At 45.2% G+C, this 20158-nt stretch overlaps 1 protein-coding gene across 1 annotated transcript in view; it reads right to left on the bottom strand.

Annotated features, from left to right (window-relative positions):
• The window catches only part of LOC147893271 (Polyketide synthase, enoylreductase family protein), a 52409-nt gene that overhangs the window by 25820 nt on the left and 6431 nt on the right, over positions 1–20158 (bottom strand). The window contains exons 6-8 of the mRNA XM_087385803.1: positions 16151–16241; positions 15920–15996; positions 15702–15780 (exon numbers count right to left, since the gene is read on the bottom strand). Coding sequence (XP_087241929.1) covers positions 15702–15780; positions 15920–15996; positions 16151–16241 — 247 coding nt within the window. The remainder of the gene's footprint in view (positions 1–15701; positions 15781–15919; positions 15997–16150; positions 16242–20158) is intronic.

Consider the following 20158-nt stretch of genomic DNA (forward strand, 5'->3'; position numbering starts at 1 on the left):
GAGGTCATATCAGTCAATGGCGATACTATTTCAGAATATCCTTTGATACGCCTTCTATAAAATTGGACAAATCCCAAGAATGATCACAACGCGGTCAGACTCTGAGGAATTGGCCAAGTCAGTATCGCAGCCACTTTCTTCGGATCCATTTCTACCCCCTCTGGAGTAATTATGAATCCTAAATATTCAAGCCTAACCATACACAGTATATTTTTCTTTTTATTCACATAAAGACTGGCTTTTCTCAAAGTACTGAACACTATTCTTAAGTGTTCACGATGCTCAATAATACTTTTACTGAACACTAGAATATCGTCAATAAAATGTACTACAAACTTTCCAATATACGGACGTAGTAAATCGTTCATAAGCATGACGAATGTCGCTGGAGCATTGGTAAGTCCGAAGGGCATTACCAAAAACTCATAATGACCAAACCTGCTTCTGAAATCGGTTTTATGCACATCCTCGGCTCTAATCCGGATCTGATGGTAGCCACACTTAAGATCTATCTTGCTGAAAATCACGGCTCCATGTAATGCATCTAGCAAATCATCAATCCGAGCCATCGGATACCTATGCTTAACAGTGATATTATTCAATGCTCTGTAATCTATACAGAGGCGAAACGTATCATCCTTTTTCTTCTTTAACATCACTTGCGAAGCAAAAGGTGAGAAACTTGGTTGAATCTGCCTCAACTTGAGATATTCTTCCAGTTGTCTACGCACCTCCGCCTCTTCAGTACAACTCATTCTATAGGGAGGTCTACTTACAGCTCAATCTTATGCTGAACATTCCGCTCTGGAGGTAACCCATAAGGTAGTTCATCCCTAAAACATTCAGAGAACTCCTCTGTTATAAGATTAGCCAGCTTGGCCATCTCACCACTTTGCGTAACATCAGTACTAGCCGAAGAATCATCAACCGGCTCTACCGATGCTGTGCAAAGGAATAAAAACTCTTCTTGAGCTTTTCGGATTTCCATCACGGAAACCAATGGTCCCTGAGGTATATCTTTCTCACCTCGCAAGACATAAAGCACATCATTCATCTTGAATTGATATACGTGCTTTTTCCAATCAATGGCTGGATTCTTCCTAGAATGCCATGCCATACCCAGGGCTATAGCCGCATGAGCAAGCTTGGTCATTTCAAAATCAAGTTTCTCAGCATAGTCCTGAATACGAAGCTCCAACTGGGTAACCCTTTGGTCCCATACTTCAGTTGAACTTCCATTTGCCATCCTGACTGTATACGCATAGTCAGATGGACTTGTCTTTAATTTCAGCCTCTTCACGAGCTTGGAGTTAATCACATTGTGAGTTGACGCCGAGTCAAACAACACAATGACATCATGATTGGCCACTTGCCCTTTCATTTTAATTAACTCCGTATCATTAAAGGCTGTATACCCCGTTGCTGCGGGCTTAGATAGGATGTTATCAGGTGCACTCGTTACTAGCTTAGCAACAGACACACATAACAAACAAGGTACTAACCTCTGAGAAGATCCTGCTAGCTGAATCTGCATCTCTTCCGCTCTGGGACTTCCCTCCATCTCCACGTCGTATTCTGAGATCACCATCTCAGCCATCCGACGATCTTTGTTACGTGGATAATCCTTCCATTGATGAGGCTGAAGGCAACTAAAACATAAGCCTTCTCTCCTCGCTTTTTCCCTTTGTTCTGGGTTTAAGGGAGACTTAGACCAAGCCCGGGCTGCCATTGGGGTTACTTTCCTTTTCACTCCAATGGTGGTACTTGATTTAGGAGTTTCAGCTGGTTTCGCCTGCTTGGCTTGACCACTCGGCTGAGAACCACTCCCTCTACTAATCCATTTCTTCTTAAACCCAGATTTCTTCGAATACCCATACTGGGTTCCGACCTGTGCAAACCCACTTGGCCTGCTGCCCTTGGCATCTTCATAGTTCAGGGCTATGGCTATTGCATCATCTAACGTGTTCACGTACTTAGCCCGAACTTCCATTTTTATTCGATCATTCAATCCAAATATGAAATCCTTCACTTGGATTGATTGAGGCAGGGGTTCATCAACCTTCATTACGCTCTCTCGAAACTTATCAGTGTATTCTGCCACCGATAAATTTCTCTAACGAAGGTTCCTATATTGATCCCAAGCTCGAGATGCTTCGTCAGGAGGTAAGAAGTGTTTCCTGAATTCTCTTTTAAACCCCTCCCAGGTAGTGGATGCTATACCATCTTTTTGTTGCTTAATCCACCACCTATCCGCTGCCTCACTAAACATGTGGGTGGCCTCACGGATCTTCTTGATGTCATTTCTGATTTCACAAATGGCGAACGCCTCGTCCCATTTGTGTAACCAGGTCTCAATGACATCGGAACTACGGTCGTTCATCCGACCAGAATACTTTTCCGGCCTGTAATTGGCAATATTTGGTACTTTAGCCTTCCTAGGCTCAACCGTATGGACACTAAACTCCGGTTCCATTGGAGCCTTTCCCTTCTCATCTCGAGAAGGTCTGGCAGACATACTGTGTATCACTCTTCTAAGTTCAGACTGCCCTGCATTGGCCTGTAACTGTTGCGCTAATAGTTGTTGCAAGGCATCCTCAAGCAATGATAAGGTATGAGCTACTGGGCGCGACACCTGCTGGGTCGGCCGGACTCCTGACTCACCAGGGTCCCTCCTGGAAGCCCCTTCTTCTGCTTCCATTCAGTTCAATGGGTGTTTTGTTTTGTTTTGGTTTTTTTTTTTTTTTTAACACCGCTAGAAAATTGTATTTACAAACTGACGCAATTCAGTGTACTGAGGGAATTCCTGCAATCCCACATGCACACTGACTAGGCATTTGACACAGGCATATATCCCAAATAGCGCTTTTCCCTATACTAGGGAAGCTCATGCAAACTAACTCTGACTGAAGCACATAGGCATAATCTCAAGCATAATCTGTGCCTGCTATAGCATCAAACCCTCATGCAGACTAATTATTAACGAGACCCTCTTCATGCAAGCGGAGCATCAACACAGACTAAGATCGGAAAAAAAAACACACAGAATTGACGAAGGCCAAAGAAAGCTCCCTGGTCTAAATCTGTCTGAGGGAATCTGTCTCAGCTCCACATTGTTCAAGCCCCTACGCTCCTGCGACAAGTCTGCAACCAAAAGCTTTGCTTGAGCGTCGATCCAGTCTCAGCTTACGAGCTGGCTGCATGGCATTGGAGGGCTTTGACCATAAGTGCGCCAGGGAAGCAGGTCAAAACTATTACGGGCCAGCCAGACCCGTAGCCAGATAGCAGGAGATATGACGAAGTGACGAAGCATATTTTTACAGGCTCCCCATAACCTCCGTAATCCTGCCCGCGCGTCGCTCATCCACGAATCTCATCGAAGGCCTCCCGTCATACTATCACTGTTTTCGTCGTAGACCACGGGCAGCGCCAACCAAATCTGCCCGTCGTGTGGAGGTCACGTACGCCTTTACTGTTTCTCCGTTGGGCGTCACGCGTGGCAAATCTGGAGCAAACAAGACCCGTCGTATCTCACGCCCATGCGTTTGTCGTCACACCTGCGCTCCAAGCTTCTGGTGCTATCAACCCTCACCTAGGACCTTGACATTAATTCCCTCCCGATCATTTACATGAAGCGCAAACAAATAATTATAAACATAGATCCTTTAAGGGAAATGTCGACTGATTCTTCCGAGGTCATGCTACCTCGGCTAGAGCGTAACACTAAGGGGGAAACAACACATCGACACCCCGTGGCCTTGCCAACTAGATTTCCAAGGTCGTGCCCACAAGCAAGTACAACACTCACGCCCTCATGACATACCCCTCTCTTGAAACATAGCAAGCGACCTCGATTGCATCTGGATGTTACAAGGATATGCAATAGCTGAGATACATGTGAATATACCATCATGAAAGCATGTATTACCTTTTACCAGCCACCGTGGTGGCCCATGATGCCAAGGCATGGCGGCTCCTTCATTATGATTTGGACGGATGGCATGTGAATTTTGGTTAATTGAAAATGCAGCTCATGATTCTTAGGCACCACCGGCCTTGCATGCAATTAATTACCATTCACCAGCATGGCGTCTCCTTCATGATTATTTGGACGGTACCAAGCTTGCATGCAATTAAATACTAGTCACTCGCATGGCGGCTCCTTCATTATTATTTGGACGGGCTTGCATGGAATTTATGTCCCCATTGAGAAGTGATATTTTTCAAATATTTTTAGTGCAATTAATTACCAGTTACAGCGGTGGCATGTGATTAAATAGCAGCTCATGATTCTTTAATTGGATGGGCTTACAACTCAAACAAGAATAATACTTGGGAAAGTATTAGTTCTCTTCGATGCCAATTCCCAATATTTATGTATCAAACCTTCTCTGAATAAGGGGGGAAGAATGTTATGTCAATTTGGACATAATGTGGCTAGTGTTAGGGAGGTCAGCTTAGCCTATGGTCAACATGGGATATGTATACCTTTGATACACTAAAAGGAGTCGTGGTTGATTTGGTGCGGCACCTAACAGTAAGACTCGAATTGAATCGTACGAAGCATTCTCAAACGCTTTGAATCGTTAAGTGCCTCTCTGATTTTTATTATTTGTTTTTGGTGCACGCCCTAGCAAACATGCATTTTTGCCGCCTTTTTGCTCTCTGTTTCGCTCCTGAATCCTGCTGCTGCTCCTTGCTTGAGCCTTGAAGCTCTCTCAGCCTCTGCCCTCTCTCCTGGCCCCTACCCCTCTGTCAGCCTTCTCACTTCTGCTCATGATGCAAGCAACAGCCTGCACCCTACTGAAACCAGCCTCAAGGCCAACAAGAGGGTAGTAGAACACTAACTAAACAAAAGCCTTCACAAAAGAATACTCAGCAAACACTCCACAGACAGATAGGGGGAGCTAGAGCGCTCCTGCTCAAATACAAAGACACACATTGGCCCCAAAGCCTTGGCACCCCTTTCGGTATTTCTTTATTAATTGAAGAGTGCCACAAAGAGATTACATAGTGAGTACCAACTCACAAGCATTCAATGCTCTTCCCTCACTCACAGGCATCAGTATCACAACACATTAGCCCTGCGGGGCCCTGCTATCACACCCATGTGACCATAGGCATCCATACTCGGTGCAAACACCTGCATTTAACCTGAGAGCGCTTACTAGCAGCCCAAACAAGAACACACGCTCCCTAGACAATCAAAAATGTCTGCTGACTCACTGGAATACCCAAACAATGGGTGAAAGCATCACTGGACTGCCCACGGTGATCAGAAGCACGAACAACCTTTGCAAGCATTCATTGTAACTGTCCTGCCAAGCAAGTCTCTTCAAAAAAACAGCCCCAATGCTCATGAGCAAACGCAAGAAGGGATGAGTGCACCCTTCACCTCTAGCCCCCACTTGAGCCTAGGCACATAACCAACGGTCATTGAGAGGCCAATCTCAGCTTGTCAGCATCTCATACAAGCAGCCCGTGAATTGACTGTGACCAGCCATGAAGCATCCCTACAGATTGTATGTCATCCATACAAACTGTTTGTCATCCGTACGTGCGGGTACTCCTGCACAGGCCATACGAAGGCCATACACACAGCTATACATGTGCCAACCTGCTCGTGAGTAGACCGTACATAACAGCCCCGTACAACAAGCGTACGGTCATCCGTACGTAACGTGCAAGCCCAAACAGCCCATACAAAACCTTGCAATCATCCATACATCCGTACACTAACGGAAGCCCGTGCTCTGTCGTCAGAACGTACGGCTCCAACTGTACAGCCGCATTTTTTACTCACATACGGACTACTGTACAGTCCGTATGGCAGCAGCCTTCCCTTCCACTTCATGTCCTTACTCCCAGCTACACCCAGCCCTCAAAATCCTTCTGTACAGTTGTACGGCCACCAGCTAGCTCTCTTCCATCGGCGCCTACCTCTGTGAGGACTCCCTTCACGTAATCAACCCCCGCGCCATTCTCCTCCGTCAACCCCTTTGCCCAAGACCTTCCTTTCCAAAAAGGGGCCTGCATGGACTTGCCACGTGGCAGCCCATGCCTTGGGTTGCCCCTAAGGGCTTCATTTTCCCCTAGGCCCCCTCTAGTGGGGCCTCTTTAAAAGCCTACCAATGACCAACTTGAGAGGCTTGAGGTTTTTGGGCTCCTTTTGACCCTAAACCTTTCAGTTGCCCCCAAGGCACAATTGCCTAGGGGGAACTTGCATACCCACATCTTGTGACCTCGCCATTCGATTACCGGAGTGGAGGCCACATGTGAGCATCAAAACTCATGCCCTCGTGACATACCCCTCTCTTGAAACATGGCAAGCGACCTCGATTGCATTTGGATGTTACAAGAATATGCAATAACTGAAATACATGTGAATATACCATCATGAAAGCATGTATTACCATGGGAAAACAGCATATATGATTGTTCAGAACCTAGGATAGCAATCCATATAAGTTGCAAAAACCCACTCATAGTAACTAGTACATTGACCATAGAAAAGGCCCATAAACCTAGGATGACCTGTAAGCTGCATCACTTAGCTTCTCAGAAACCTGAAAAGGCCCATAATATCTCATGTTGAGTTTGGGAAACAACTGATCTTTGCCCCTTTTCTTTTTCAGCCTTGCCTTTTTAACGTGCAAAAGAACCCAATCACCTTCATTTAATATCAATTCACGACGGTGACGATCAGCTGCCTTCTTTTGCTTTACTTGAGTCTTCTAGAGAGACTACTTCACCTTCGTATATGCCACATCCATGCTTTCAACATACCTATCAGCTTCAAAAATCTTATCCTTTGTATGCAAGATAGGTGGAACTTTTGTGTCTCCTTCCACTATTTCAAAAGGAGCTTTCCCCGTGGAAGTATGCACAGTATTGTTGTAAGCAAATTCTACTATGGGTAGAAACGGCTCCCATTGTGTCTTATGCTCAGACACATAGCATTTCGGCAAATCAAGAGCAGTCAAATTAGCCTCTTGGGACTGCCCATCTGACTGAAGATGGAAAGAAGATGAAAATCTCAGCGTAGTGCCCATATTTTCGAAGAGCCCTTTCCAAAAGAGACTCGTCATGCGCAGATCTCGGTCAATTACAATAGACTCAGGCGTCCCATGGTATTTGAAAATGTTCTGCATGAACATTGCCATATGATCCGCTGTAATTTTCTTCCTTACTGGAATATAGTGTGCCTGCTTATGGAACTGGCATATAATAGTCCAGAGACCATCATTCCCCGTAGGCGTCCTAGGAAGATCGAATATAAAATCCATGGCAATGCTTTCCCGCAGTCTATCTGGGATTGGCAATGGCTGCAACAATCCAAGTGTCTTCTACCTGTCAAACTTGACCTTCTGGCAGATGATGCATGTTTTGACAAAGGCAGAAAAAGTACTCCAACCCTTTAACCGTAGCATCAATGCCTCTATGTCCTGCATATGGTGGAGTATGACTTCTATTATAACCTTTGACCTTAGCTGCTTTGTGACACAAAGGCGTCCATACATCATAATGAAGCCATCTCTGATAGTATAATGGTCATGCTGCTGATCATTAGACAGCTCGTCATAAATCGTTGAGAAATCCTCATCCTGAGAGCATACTAGTCCTTCATTGCATCCAACTCACCGTGGTAAGCAATGGTTACTGCGGAAACCTGAGGCTTCCTTGACAATGCATCGGCTACCACATTTTTTTTACCTTCCACATGCACTATCAAAAAGTGAAATATGGATAAGAAATTGGCTCATCGCATATGCTTCTCATATAACTTCATCTGAGTAAGGAACCATCTTAAAGATTGATGATCTGTCTGCACTGTGAAATCAGCCCCAAACAAATAGTGCTTCCATGTAGCAAGGGCATAAATTACAGCCAGCAATTCCTTCTCATAAATGCCCAGATGTCTCTCATCATCCTGCAAAATTCTACTCTCATAGGCCACTACCCGTCCTTCCTGCATAATGACCGCTTCAAGGCCATTCTTTCCACATGCTCAGCTTGGACGTGAAAAGACGTGAAAAGCTTTTCAAAGATCTGGTAAGATCAATACTGGGTCTGTGGTAAGCTTTTCTTTTAGCATCTCAAATGCTGACATTCGTTTTTCAGCCCACACGAAGGATGCTCCCTTCTTCTGCATAGCATAGAGTGGTGAAGCAATTTCAGTAAAATGGCGTATAAATCGCCTATAGTACAAGCATAAGCCCAAAAAGCTTCGTACTTCATGCAAATTCTTAAGCTGTAGCCAGTTGCGAATTGCTTCAATCTTCGTGGGATCCATGCGCACCCCATTCTTTGAGATAATGTGCCCTAGAAAGTGAATCTCAGGCATAAAGAATTCACTTTTCTTTGCATTTACAATCAGCCTATGCTTGCTGAGTTCTGCAAACACAATTGCCAGATGCTTCATGTGCTCTGCCTCATCTTTTGAGTACCCAATCATGTCATCAAAGAAAGTGCCCACAAAAGCCCTAGGCTCACGGAAGATTCTATCCATCATCCGATTAAAAGTGGCAGGAGCATTGGTTAGCCCAAATGGCATAACTAAGAACTCATACAACCCAAAGCTGGTCCTGAAAGCTATCTTGGACACATCCTCTGGATGAATGCATATCTGATGATATCCACTCTTAAGATCTATGTGACGGAAAATGGCTGACCCTTTCCAATCTATCCAGGATATCATCAATCCTTGGAATTGGAAATCTGTTTTTTATGGTTATCTTGTTGAGTGCATGATAATCAATGCACATTCTCCAAGAACCATCACTCTTTTGCACCAACAAAACCATCATGTAGACAAGCATAGATACACGAAGAAACTGTGAGAAAGACATTCAAGAAACCGATGCCATAGGCAGACAAATGCACATAGCAACCGTCTACTATTAGAATGTGCCGAAATTACTGTTTGATTTTCCTGCAAATGCTAGTTGGTTCTTGACGGGAACCTCCACAAACACACGTGTACGTTTTCTCTCTGTGCAAACAATTCTACCTGGTTGCTTGAAAGATCGTTGGAAAGAAGCAGGCAAAGCTAGAGGTGTTGTTCGTCCTCTTGCTTCGCTTTGAGAGCCTCCTGTATAGTGAGAGGTATCGGAGAAGTCTAGAAGCTCAAGATGCGAGTGGTTGAGGAAAATGGAGAGAATTCTGACTCCATATCTGTTGCTTTTCCCGATGCTCCTCGACTTCCTCCCATCTACTGCTTTTCTTTATAAAAGGAGGTAGGCCAATTGAAAAAGCTCGACTATTGCTTTTCTCGATAATGAGTAGCTTGACCCGTCTACGATTGGTTAGGAACCCACCTTTGTGAGATGATGTCCAACCATCTACTCTCTTCCTTCTCTTTTTCACTTTCACCCTCCACCATCAACCCCTCCTGCAATAGTTGGGAGCTCCTTCTTCTTTTCCTTCCACTTTGAACAACTGCTCAATCTCCATCATAGATATCCTGTTGTGCACATTTTTCCACTACATATGCATTTCCATCAACATTCACGATCCTAACATTTGCCATACCTTGCATTATTCAGTCACATTTAATTCCAAGCAACCATTGAATGCCTCATATTTGCATACAAAGAAGAGCCACCACTCCTTAGACTCCACTCCACACAAATTTGGCTTCAACCCGCTCTCTCTTGCTTCCTACTGCCCACTAGTACCAAAACCCACCCCACCCCCCAACACTCCCCTTCATCCCTATACCTCCTTGCCATATCTAGTGTCTTGTGCAAACACCTGCATTTAACCTGAGAGCGCTTACTAGCAGCCCAAACAATGCCACACGCTCCCCAGACAATCAAAAGTGTCCACTAACTCACTGGAATACCCAAACAACAGGTGAAAGCATCACTGGACTGCCCGCGGTGATCAAAAGCACAAACAGCCTTTGTAAGCATTCATTGTAACCGTCTTGCCAAGCAAATCTCTTCAAAAACACAGCCCCAATGCTCACGAGCAAATGCAAGAAGGGATGAGTGCACCCTTCACCTCTAGCTCCCACTTGAGCCTAGACACAGAATCAACGGTCAACTGTCTCCAACTGTACAGCCACATTTATTACTAACATACGGACTACCGTACAATCTGTACAACAACAACCTTCCCTTCTGCTTCCTGTCCGTACTCCTTACTACACCTGGCTCTTAGAATCCTTTCGTACCGTCGTACAGCCACCAACTTGCTCTCTTCCGTCGGTGCCTACCTCCATGAGAACTCCCTTCACGTAATCAACCCCACGCGCCATTCTCCTCCGTCAACCCCTTTGCCCAAGGCCTACCTTGGCCTTCCTTTCCACAAAGGGACATGCATGGGCTTGCCACGTGGCAGCCCATGCCTTGGGTTGCCCCCAAGGGCTTCATTTGTCCCTAGGCCCCCTCTAGTGGGGCCTCTTTAAAAGCCTACCAATGACCAACTTGAAAGGCCTAAGGTTTTTGGGCCCCTTTTGGCCCTAAACCTTTCAATAGCCCCCAAGGCACAATTGCCTAGGGGGAACTTGCATACGCACATCCTATGACCTCGCCATTCGATTACCGGGGTCGAGGCCACATGTGAGCATCAAAACTCACACCCTTGTGACACCTTGCCTTCTCTTAGTCTAGAGACTCAAGTCTCAGCCCACCTACTCAGCCCTCTCTATCAGACTTCTCTTAGTTTCTTTCCTCGCTTGGAGTTTCAATCACAATTTCATGATGTTTATAGTGGCATGTGATGTTTTAGATCATTTTGTATGTTTCATTTGCTTCTCTACATGTCATGTGAATAGTTTCCCTCCCCTTCCCCCCTTTTTTCAACTTTTAAAAATATACTTTTTTAGGTGCTCGCACCTTAAAATTACAGAAATACAATTCTTCCGAAGCGCACACCTAACACGCTTCAAATGCTATGCACCTAAACAATCGTGAAAGAGCCATTACTCCTTGGGGTATTCTTGGGAGTGGGACCTTCCAAGAATACATAGCTAGGTTGAGAGACCCTCTAGGTCTGTGTCTCTCTCACGACATCTGTGCGCAAATGGGGCTGCGTGGTATGGGACGTGTAGCCGTACCTGGAATGGACTATGATCGAAGGTCCCCTGACCTCTAGCTCTGGGGTGATCCTATGGAATTTATGGCTGGGTGGTGACACACTACCCTACACCATATGTGTCCCTTTGTTTGTATGCTAACCATTGTTGAGCTAGTTGGTGATTGGTGGAGCCTAGAATCCCATACAAGTTGTTATAGAGGTGTCACGACAAAATTGCTCCATTGCCGAAGGCAGAGACAAAGCTAACAATTTAATCTATAGCTGTGAATTGCCTATCTACTAATTTCTTGAGGGGAATTTCACCAGTGTTGGTTGCTTCAAGTGCTACAACTGTTGCCCACCTCTGGCAGCACTTGCACCATTCGTTGCTGCTAGCACCCATACTGCGCCAAATCTGTTCATGTCTGCTATACCTGTACCTACTGTATTTCGTCTACCAGATCCTGCTCTTGTTGATCTTGCTCCTGTTGTTGACCTCTCTCTCTCTCTCTCTCTCTCTCTCTCTCTCTCTCTCTCTCTTTCGAGGAGGTGATCCCACTATCGGCTGGGGGCTCCTCACAGAAGGAAAGGTGCTTATTCCTATCACAGACCCGGGTGCCTGGCACACACATGCATGCTCTCTTTATGATGTCCCAGGCCAGGCACTCCCAGATATGTCAGACATACCCAGGCCCACCACATGTCATTTGTTCACTACATAGGACATACGCGAGGCGCTCCTACGACTCCATAACCGGAGATCACCGGATCATGAGAGACTATGCACTGAGCACTTTGCACATGGGCAGGAGGTCCTAGACCCAGTCCTAGTACAGATGTTCAACCATGCCGTATGCCATGGATTCCCATCTACTTGGAGCACCACCACCATTGTACCGATACATAAGGCAGGGGATCCCATGGATACTAGGAATTACCGCAATCTCATGATTGGCCACACTCTAGCTAAGATTTATGGATCGGTACTAAAGAGGGCTATCAGTAGCCATACAGAGGATCATGGACAACGGGCCCTTGGGCAAGCAGGCTTTCGGAGACAACACTCCACACTGGATCATATTTTTACCCTGAGAGCCATCATCGAGGAAGCAAAGTCCAGGCGCCAAAAGGTCTTGCTTCATGGACTTTCGGAAGGCTTTCGACACAGTCCCTCGCTCTCGCCTGATCAAGCGACTACAAGAGCTGCATCTTCCAGAGGTCATGATCTGGGGAGTGATGAGTCTATATGAGTCCGTCAGAGGGCAAGTCCGCGCTCCTGGGGAGCTATCAAATTGGATTGAGAGCACCATAGGGATGAAGCAGGGTTATCCCCTCTCACCGACTCTCTTCGGTCTATGCATTGATGAGATCACATCCTTTGTTGATCACCTAGGAGGAGAGGGCTCCCTATTGGCTGATCTAATGGCACAGATACTACTATACGCAGATGACATAGTCCTCATTTCGTCCTCAGTCAAGGGATTGCAGAAACACTTGAAGGCCTTGGAGATGTTCTGCAGAGAGAGGGACCTGACAATCAATCTTGGGAAAACCAAGGTTATGATCTTCAACACATCCCAAGCAGTGCTTCATCAACATCGACGTCGACATAGTTTCCCTTACCGAGGGGAGCCAGTGGAGATAGTGTAATCCTACACATACCTAGGGAGAATATTCACAAGACCAAGCTTCACGATGACCCATGCCGCTAGAGCACGATCACACGTGGGAAGGGTGCCTTGGCCCGATTAGAGAAACAGTGCTTCCAGGCGCATTTTCAAGATCCACCGATGAAGGGCTGGCTCTTTGACACTCTCGTGAGACCGAACGCCATGTATGCACCGCATTTTTGGCGGAGTGACCTTTCAGCTACTACTGACTGCAAGGGATTTGAGAGGCTACTGGTGATCATGGGATCTAGGATGATTCGGAGTAAGCCTTCAGTTTCCCATCAGATCATACAAGCAGAGTTCACCATGACACATGTCCAGGTGGATGCCCTCTTCTAGACCATAACCTTTCTCCATAGAGTTTGGGCCCTACCTCAGTGGAGATTACCCAGATTGGCACTGGAGTCATCCCGACGACTTGCAGAGAGAGGCTTTGATACAGCATGGTATGCGCGGGTGTCCTCATGGTTTGATAGCCACGGTATCCAGATGGATAGGCTCCCCCCCTTTCAGTACAGCATGGATGCACCATCGGAGCTCCTTCCACATGATGAGATTAACCGTATCATACGGTTAGACCTTCTCCAACTCCACACATCGCTTGGTGGGGGATCAAGAGTTCCCCACCAAGACCTAGTTCTACCATGACCACTTTCTGAGGATAGGAGAGTCTCACACGCCTTGGCGGATTGCCATCGGACAAATACGAGTCTCATCCCACCAATTGCGGATTGAGGCCGGGAGAGCGGCTGGCATACCTAGAGAGCAACGGGTCTGTAGACTATGCATGATGGGGGAGGTCGAGACAAAGGAGCATTTTCTATGTGTCTGTCCGGCCTATTAATGAGATCTGAGGACAATACCATTGTCTCTTTCAGGAGAGGCTCGGCTTCGGACCACACGGCTAATACATTTTCCCAACCAGGTTTGCATTAGGCTCTACCTGATTGAGATGCGAAGACATAGGGATTCCCTTGTGCGGCAGGCCAGAGATCCAACTACAGTTGGTGCCTCAGGACACTGAGCTAGACCGAGCACAAACACATGTCACTGATTTTTATGCATCCAAGCCAGCGCCAAATGAGATCCAAGGGGAGAAGCTCAAGGAGAAGAGAGCACTATGGATCAGCAATGAGATCCGTCACCAGGATACGGCTGGACGAGAGACGCGGAAACCACACACGACACGTGGGATGACCAGAGCACGCACGATTGAGGTCCGACCAATCTCAGACCTCCTCAAAGGGGACCGCCAAAGGTGAGGCATAACTCTCGATGTAGCCCACCGGATACAGAGATCCAGGAGAGAGCACCCCCCGCCACTGCGGGAGACAGCCCGACAGACAGATACGTGAGCTCTTTGCATCACATCAGAGGGCCATCAGGGAGCCGAGTTATATGGAGCCTGCACATGTACTTGGAGCTCTAGCTCTGAGCAATACTTGATTGCTCTTTTTCCTACTATTTTGTACTAGCTTTTTGCATTCTTAGCACACTCAGCAAGGGCCTTAGTGTGCCCTTTCCTTTCAGCCCACAGTGGATTGTATGGGTTACGTATATTTTGTACTTTGTCTCATAGACCCTCGAGGTCTCCTGAAGACATTAATACACCTCTCTCTCTCTCTCTCTCAGCCCTTTTCTTGCTGCTGGTGCTGCACACTGTTGCAGGTCTTCAGCTGTCTGCATGGGCTTATGGCTGGGCTCTTTCCAGCCCCAACAGCCAGCCCACGTAGGCAGTCTTTGGTGGCCCTTTCAAATAAACCCTGACTTGCTGCCCATGTGGCAGCCATGTTGCTGATCACGTGGCAGCCTCAACCCATCCTCTATTGAACCATCTACCCTCATACATGCTGAGGTGTTGACCCAGTGAGCTTTCCTCGTTTGGGGCTCACAGGTGGGGCATTGACCATATATTTCTAACATCGGCTTCCCGAGAGGTCCAACTGCATGAAGGGCCCATGATGTGCAGCCCAGATCCTTGGCTCATTCCCACACATTCCAGACATAGTTGCATCCGTACGCGTACGGACGTTTTTCTCCATACATGTTCCGTACGGCCGTACGTATGGACGTCCGTACGAGTTTTTTTTTTCTATATAAATAATAAATCCCCCCCCCCGGGTTTTTGTTTTTTGGGTGTGGTTTGGTTTTTTTGTTGTGTGTGTGTGGGGCCCGGGAGGGGGGGGGGGGTTGTTTTGTTTGGGAGGAGGGATTGATTTTGTGCCTGGCCAAAACCTTGGAAAACACATTTTTAGCACTATTCTAACCCATACGTTGCTAATCCGTACTCCGTACACTATTGGCCAACTTTGGCTGTGGTTGGCCTCAAGGATGGTCTCAAGGAGGAGAAGGATGAGAAGGAGGAGGATGGCATTGATGCAGATGATGATGAGGATGAGGATGAGGATGAGGATGAGCAAGAGAATGAGGATGAGGATGAGGATGAGGATGAGGATGCAGGCTGCAGCTTGAGGCTTGAGCCTCATCGGTTGTGAATCGTGATGCATTTCAATTTTCAGCTTTATTTCCGGGCTGCGGCAACCTTTTCTTCTATGATGTTTTGCCTTTGATGTTTTGGTGTAGTACCTACTTCCAAGTTTCTACTACCTACTACCTTTGATCATGATGTTTGGTGTAGTATTGATCTATCATTGACACTATGTATCAAAATCCAAATTCCAAATGACTCTGGTCTCTGGAGAAAGTTTGTAGCTCTATGTCAATGTTATGTGTACAATGTTTATCTTTCTAAATGCTTTTGAGTAAAATTAGGGTCACGTATGTTTCAATGTTTCAACCCTAGGGGCTGAACCATACTCCAATCATACTTCCATACTCGTATGACGTATGCGTATGGTAACGTATGGAAAAAACTATGATTCCAGATGTGCTTACTGTTTCTTTTTTATCTAGTTTACACTGCATACGTAGAGGTGTGCAAGACGCCTCTATTTGTTTGTCTGCCCTATATCTGACATTGAAAAGGAACATTATCAAAGAAGATCGCCTTACCTTGAAAATCATAGCGGATGTCGACACTGTAATAGGCTTCTTTGCCATTCCACCATAGGTCACCATTGTTGCACTTTCCCTGACAATTTACAGTAGTGATATCAAAGGTCGTCCACTATTCTGCTTCTTGCATGCAGTAAATTTTTTAGGCCGATTGTCCACATCAAGGTCAATTGTAAATGACAAAAGGAAAAAGAAAAAAGAAAAAAAAGGCATACTCAAGCAGTTTCATCACAGCAGTTGCGGAGCTTCCACCAACACAATTAAGACCCAACTTAGCTTTGTTGATGTCACCCTACATTGATTCAATGTGCAACAAATGACATATTTAGCACCAGCATAAGCATACTAGCGATGGAAAATGCTGTAACATCATTAAATCAAAGCCATGGATAAAGAGACCTGTCAAAAAAATGTTAAATTAGACACCAAAGGTAGCATATACGTACCAGTAGATCCTTGACATTAGTCTCGTTTTCAGTAAAAACTGCTGTGGCACCTAGCAGCTTTAACCGCTCCTTCACCTCACGTAAGTCCAATCTGTATCAAGGTATCATGGAAGTTGCATGGTTACTAGGGAAACAGATAAAATTTGAAAGGTTACAGCACAATTGATTGATGCGTGCACTTATCCCTTTGAAATAAATAAATGTCATTGTCCTTTTTGCCCTTGCCCAAAAAAATCAAATTATACTTGCACTCAATACACCTGAAGGCCTCCCTTGATGAATGCGACTGAACATAACATATGGTTCCTTGATAGAGAGGCTGGATTTGACTGTAGTGACTAAGGTCAACGGCTCATGGCTGAATCTGGCTATGCATGATGGCAAAAACTCCTTCCACATAATCACTAAATATGGGGAGGCTTTGTAGTTGAAGGGGCTGCTGGGGACGGGCTAATCGCTAAAGTGCAGTACTAGGTGCTGCTGGAAGAATGAAGCTTGTGCCTCCTTTTACAGCCTTGAAGGCTCTTATAGCTGCCATTTCCATAGACCGAGCCAGTCTGTCCATAGACCAAGTCAATTTGTCCATAGACCCAACTTGGTTTGTGAGTTTAACGACTAGATTTGAGCCTATGAAAAGCTGATGTGACTCTGACAATCTTTGCACACAGATCTTTGCATGATGCCACTTGCATCGGTTTCAAGGAAAAACGGTTTCTGGGGATCAACTATTTTTAACACCGGTCCTGAGACCATCAGTCCTGAGACCACAACTTGTTTTATGATGTTAAAACTCTCATGTTGATTCTGTCCCCATATAAAAGGTATTTTATCTTAGATCAAATCAGTCGATGGTGATACTATTTCGGAATATCCTTTGATATGCCTTCGATAAAATTGGACAAATCCCAAGAATGATCGCAAAGCAGTCAAACTCTGAGGGATAGGCCAAGTCAATATCGCAGCCACTTTCTTTGGATCCATTTCTACCCCCTCAGGAGTAATAATGAATCCTAAATATTCAAGTCTTACCATACACAATACAGTTTTATTTTTATTTACATAAAGACTGGCTTTCCTCAAAGTATTGAGCACTATTCTTAAGTGTTCGTGATGCTTAGCAATACTTTTGCTAAACACAAGAATATCGTCAATAAAATATACTACAAACTTCCCGATATACGAACATAGTAAATCGTTCATAAGCATGACGAATGTAGCTTGAGCATTGGTAAGTCCAAATGGCATTACCAAAAACTCATAATGTCCAAACCTGCTTCTAAAAGCGGTTTTATGCACATCCTCGGCTCTAATACAGATCTGATGGTAGCCACATTTAAGATCTATCTTACTGAAAATTATGGCCCCATGTAACGCATCTAGCAAATCATCAATCCAAGCCATCGGATACTTATGCTTGATGGTAATATTATTCAATGCTCTGTAATCTATACAAAGGCGGAAAGTATCATCTTTCTTTTTTTTTAATATCACTGGCAAAGCAAAAGGTGAGAAACTGGGTTGAATCTACCCCAGCTTGAGGTATTCTTCCAGTTGTCTTCGTACCTCCGCTTCTTCGGTAAAACTTAACCTATAGGAAGGTCTATTTACAGGTTCTGCCCCCGGGATTAGTTCAATCTTATGCTGAACATTCCGCTCTGGAAGTAACTCATCCCTAAAACAATCAAAGAACTCCTCTGCTATTTAATCAGCCAATTTGGCCATCTCTCCATTTTGGATAACATCAGTGCTAGCCGAAGGACCATCAATCGACTCTACCGATGTTGTACAAAGAAACAGAAACTCTTCTTGAGCTTTTCGAACTTCCATTACGGAAACCAATGGTCCTTGAGGTATATCTTTTTCACCTCGTAAGACATACAGTACATCATTCATCTTGAATTGATAAATGTGCTTTTTCCAATCTATGGCTGGATTCTTCCTAGAATGCCAAGCCTTACCCAGGGCTATGTCAGCGTGAGCAAGCTTTGTCATTTCAAAATCAAGCTTCTCAGCATAGTCCTGAATTCGAAGTTCCAACTGGGTAACCCTTTGATCCCATACTTCAATTGAACTTCCGTATGCCACTCTGACTGTATATACATAATCAGATGGGCTAGTCTTTAATTTCAGCCTCTTTATAAGCTTGGAGTTAATTACATTGTGCGTTGACGCTGAGTCAAACAACACAATGACATCATGATTAGCTACTTGCCCTTTCATCTTAATTAACTCCGTATCATTAAAGGCTGTATACCCCGTTACTGCGGGCTTTGATAGGACATTATCAGGTGCACTAGTTATTAGCTTAGTAACAGACACACATAACAAAACAGGTACTGACCTTTGAGAAGATCCCGCTAGCTGAATCTGCATCTGTTCTGCTTTGGGACTTCCCTCTATTTCCACGTCGCATTCTGAGATCACCATCTCAGCTATCCGACGATCCTTGTTTCGTGGACAATCTTTCCACTGATGAGGTTGAAAGCATCCAAAACATAAGCCTTCTCTCCTTGCTTTTTCTCTTTGCTCTGGGTTCAAAGAAGACTTCGACTAAGTCCGGGCTGCCATTGGTGTTACTTTTCTTTTCACTCCAATGGTGGTACTTAGTTTAGGAGTCTCAACTGGCTTCGCCTGCTTGGCTTGACCACTAGGCTGTGAGACACTCCCTTTGCTAATCCACTTCTTCTTAAACCCAGTTTTCGTCGGGTACTCATATCGAGTCCCAACCTGCACAAACCCACTTGGTCTGTTCCCTTTTGCATCTTCATAGTTCAGGGCTATGGCAATTGATTCATCTAGCGCGTTCGCATACTTAGCCTGAACTTCCATCTTGATCCGATCATTCAGTCCAAAGATAAAATCTTTTACCTGGATTGACTGAGGTAGAGGTTCATAAACTTTCATTACACTTTCTCTGAACTTATCAGTGTATTCCGCCACTGACAAATTTCTTTGACAAACTAGCCCCCCAAGATACCAAGGAGCCTTGAAGTCAATAAGCCGTGACCAGCGCGTGCGCCACCCTGATGTCCAACGCACACCCAAACTGACGAACTACTCGATGGCCTAAACCACACGACGCAAACGATCTACACATGCACGACATACAACCTTAGTCTTTTTCTCTGATCCCGTAAGACAAGATCCCCGCTCCTCTATTGGCTTCACGGTCGTAGCTCGCTAAGGCCAAACGAAGAATCCGATCAACAGCCTGACGCTCCGCCAATCGTTCTCACACCTTCACAGATCGCCAGGCTCTGATACCAAAATATTACAATCACTCACTCTAACTCGCTTCCCAACATCAGTTTAACAAACAATCACGGGGCAGGCACACAATTTCCTCCCAGCCAACCTCGGTGGTAGCAAAAAGCTCTAGAATATTCAACAACGTGAAGGCTTGATCAAGCTTGCAAATTCCACCAAGCCCCAAAATTCCCTAGATGGATCTAGTATGCCACATGTCTACAATTTAGGGCATCTCCTAAATGCATCATATACCCCTCTCTTGGGATACCATTGAAATAATTTGCCCCTTGGCACATTTAATGCATTTAGACCCCTTGGCCTTAGATCCACCTAGTCTTGTGCCATGTCACCCTCACCAAGGACCTTGACCTTGATTCCTTTTTTATCATTTACGTGAAGCCCAAACAAATATAATACAAACATTGATCCTTTAAAGGAAAATGTCGACTGACCCTTCCGAGGTCATGTTACCTCAACTTGAGCGTAACAAAAAGTATCCCTGATATCACAGAACCAACTCTTGCCCTAGACACATTCTGAGAAGGTCTACAACCCAATCAAATGACAATAGGGACTCTGTAAACAAGATAAAGACAATTGAGCAATTTCTACCCCTTCAAACAAACCGGCCTCCCAAAAATCAAGCTCTACTCAAAAAGCTTTTAAAAAACAGAAACGCTGACTGTTAATACATTCATTCATTCATAAAAGTCTCCATAAGTCTTGCAACTCTCAATCACAATAGTAGGGGAGTTGCAA

This window comes from Dipteris shenzhenensis, chromosome 15 (genome assembly GCF_047967505.1).
Source record: "Dipteris shenzhenensis isolate YYH24624 ecotype China chromosome 15, Dip_SZ_1.0, whole genome shotgun sequence".
In the NCBI taxonomy this organism is placed as follows: Eukaryota; Viridiplantae; Streptophyta; class Polypodiopsida; order Gleicheniales; family Dipteridaceae; genus Dipteris; species Dipteris shenzhenensis.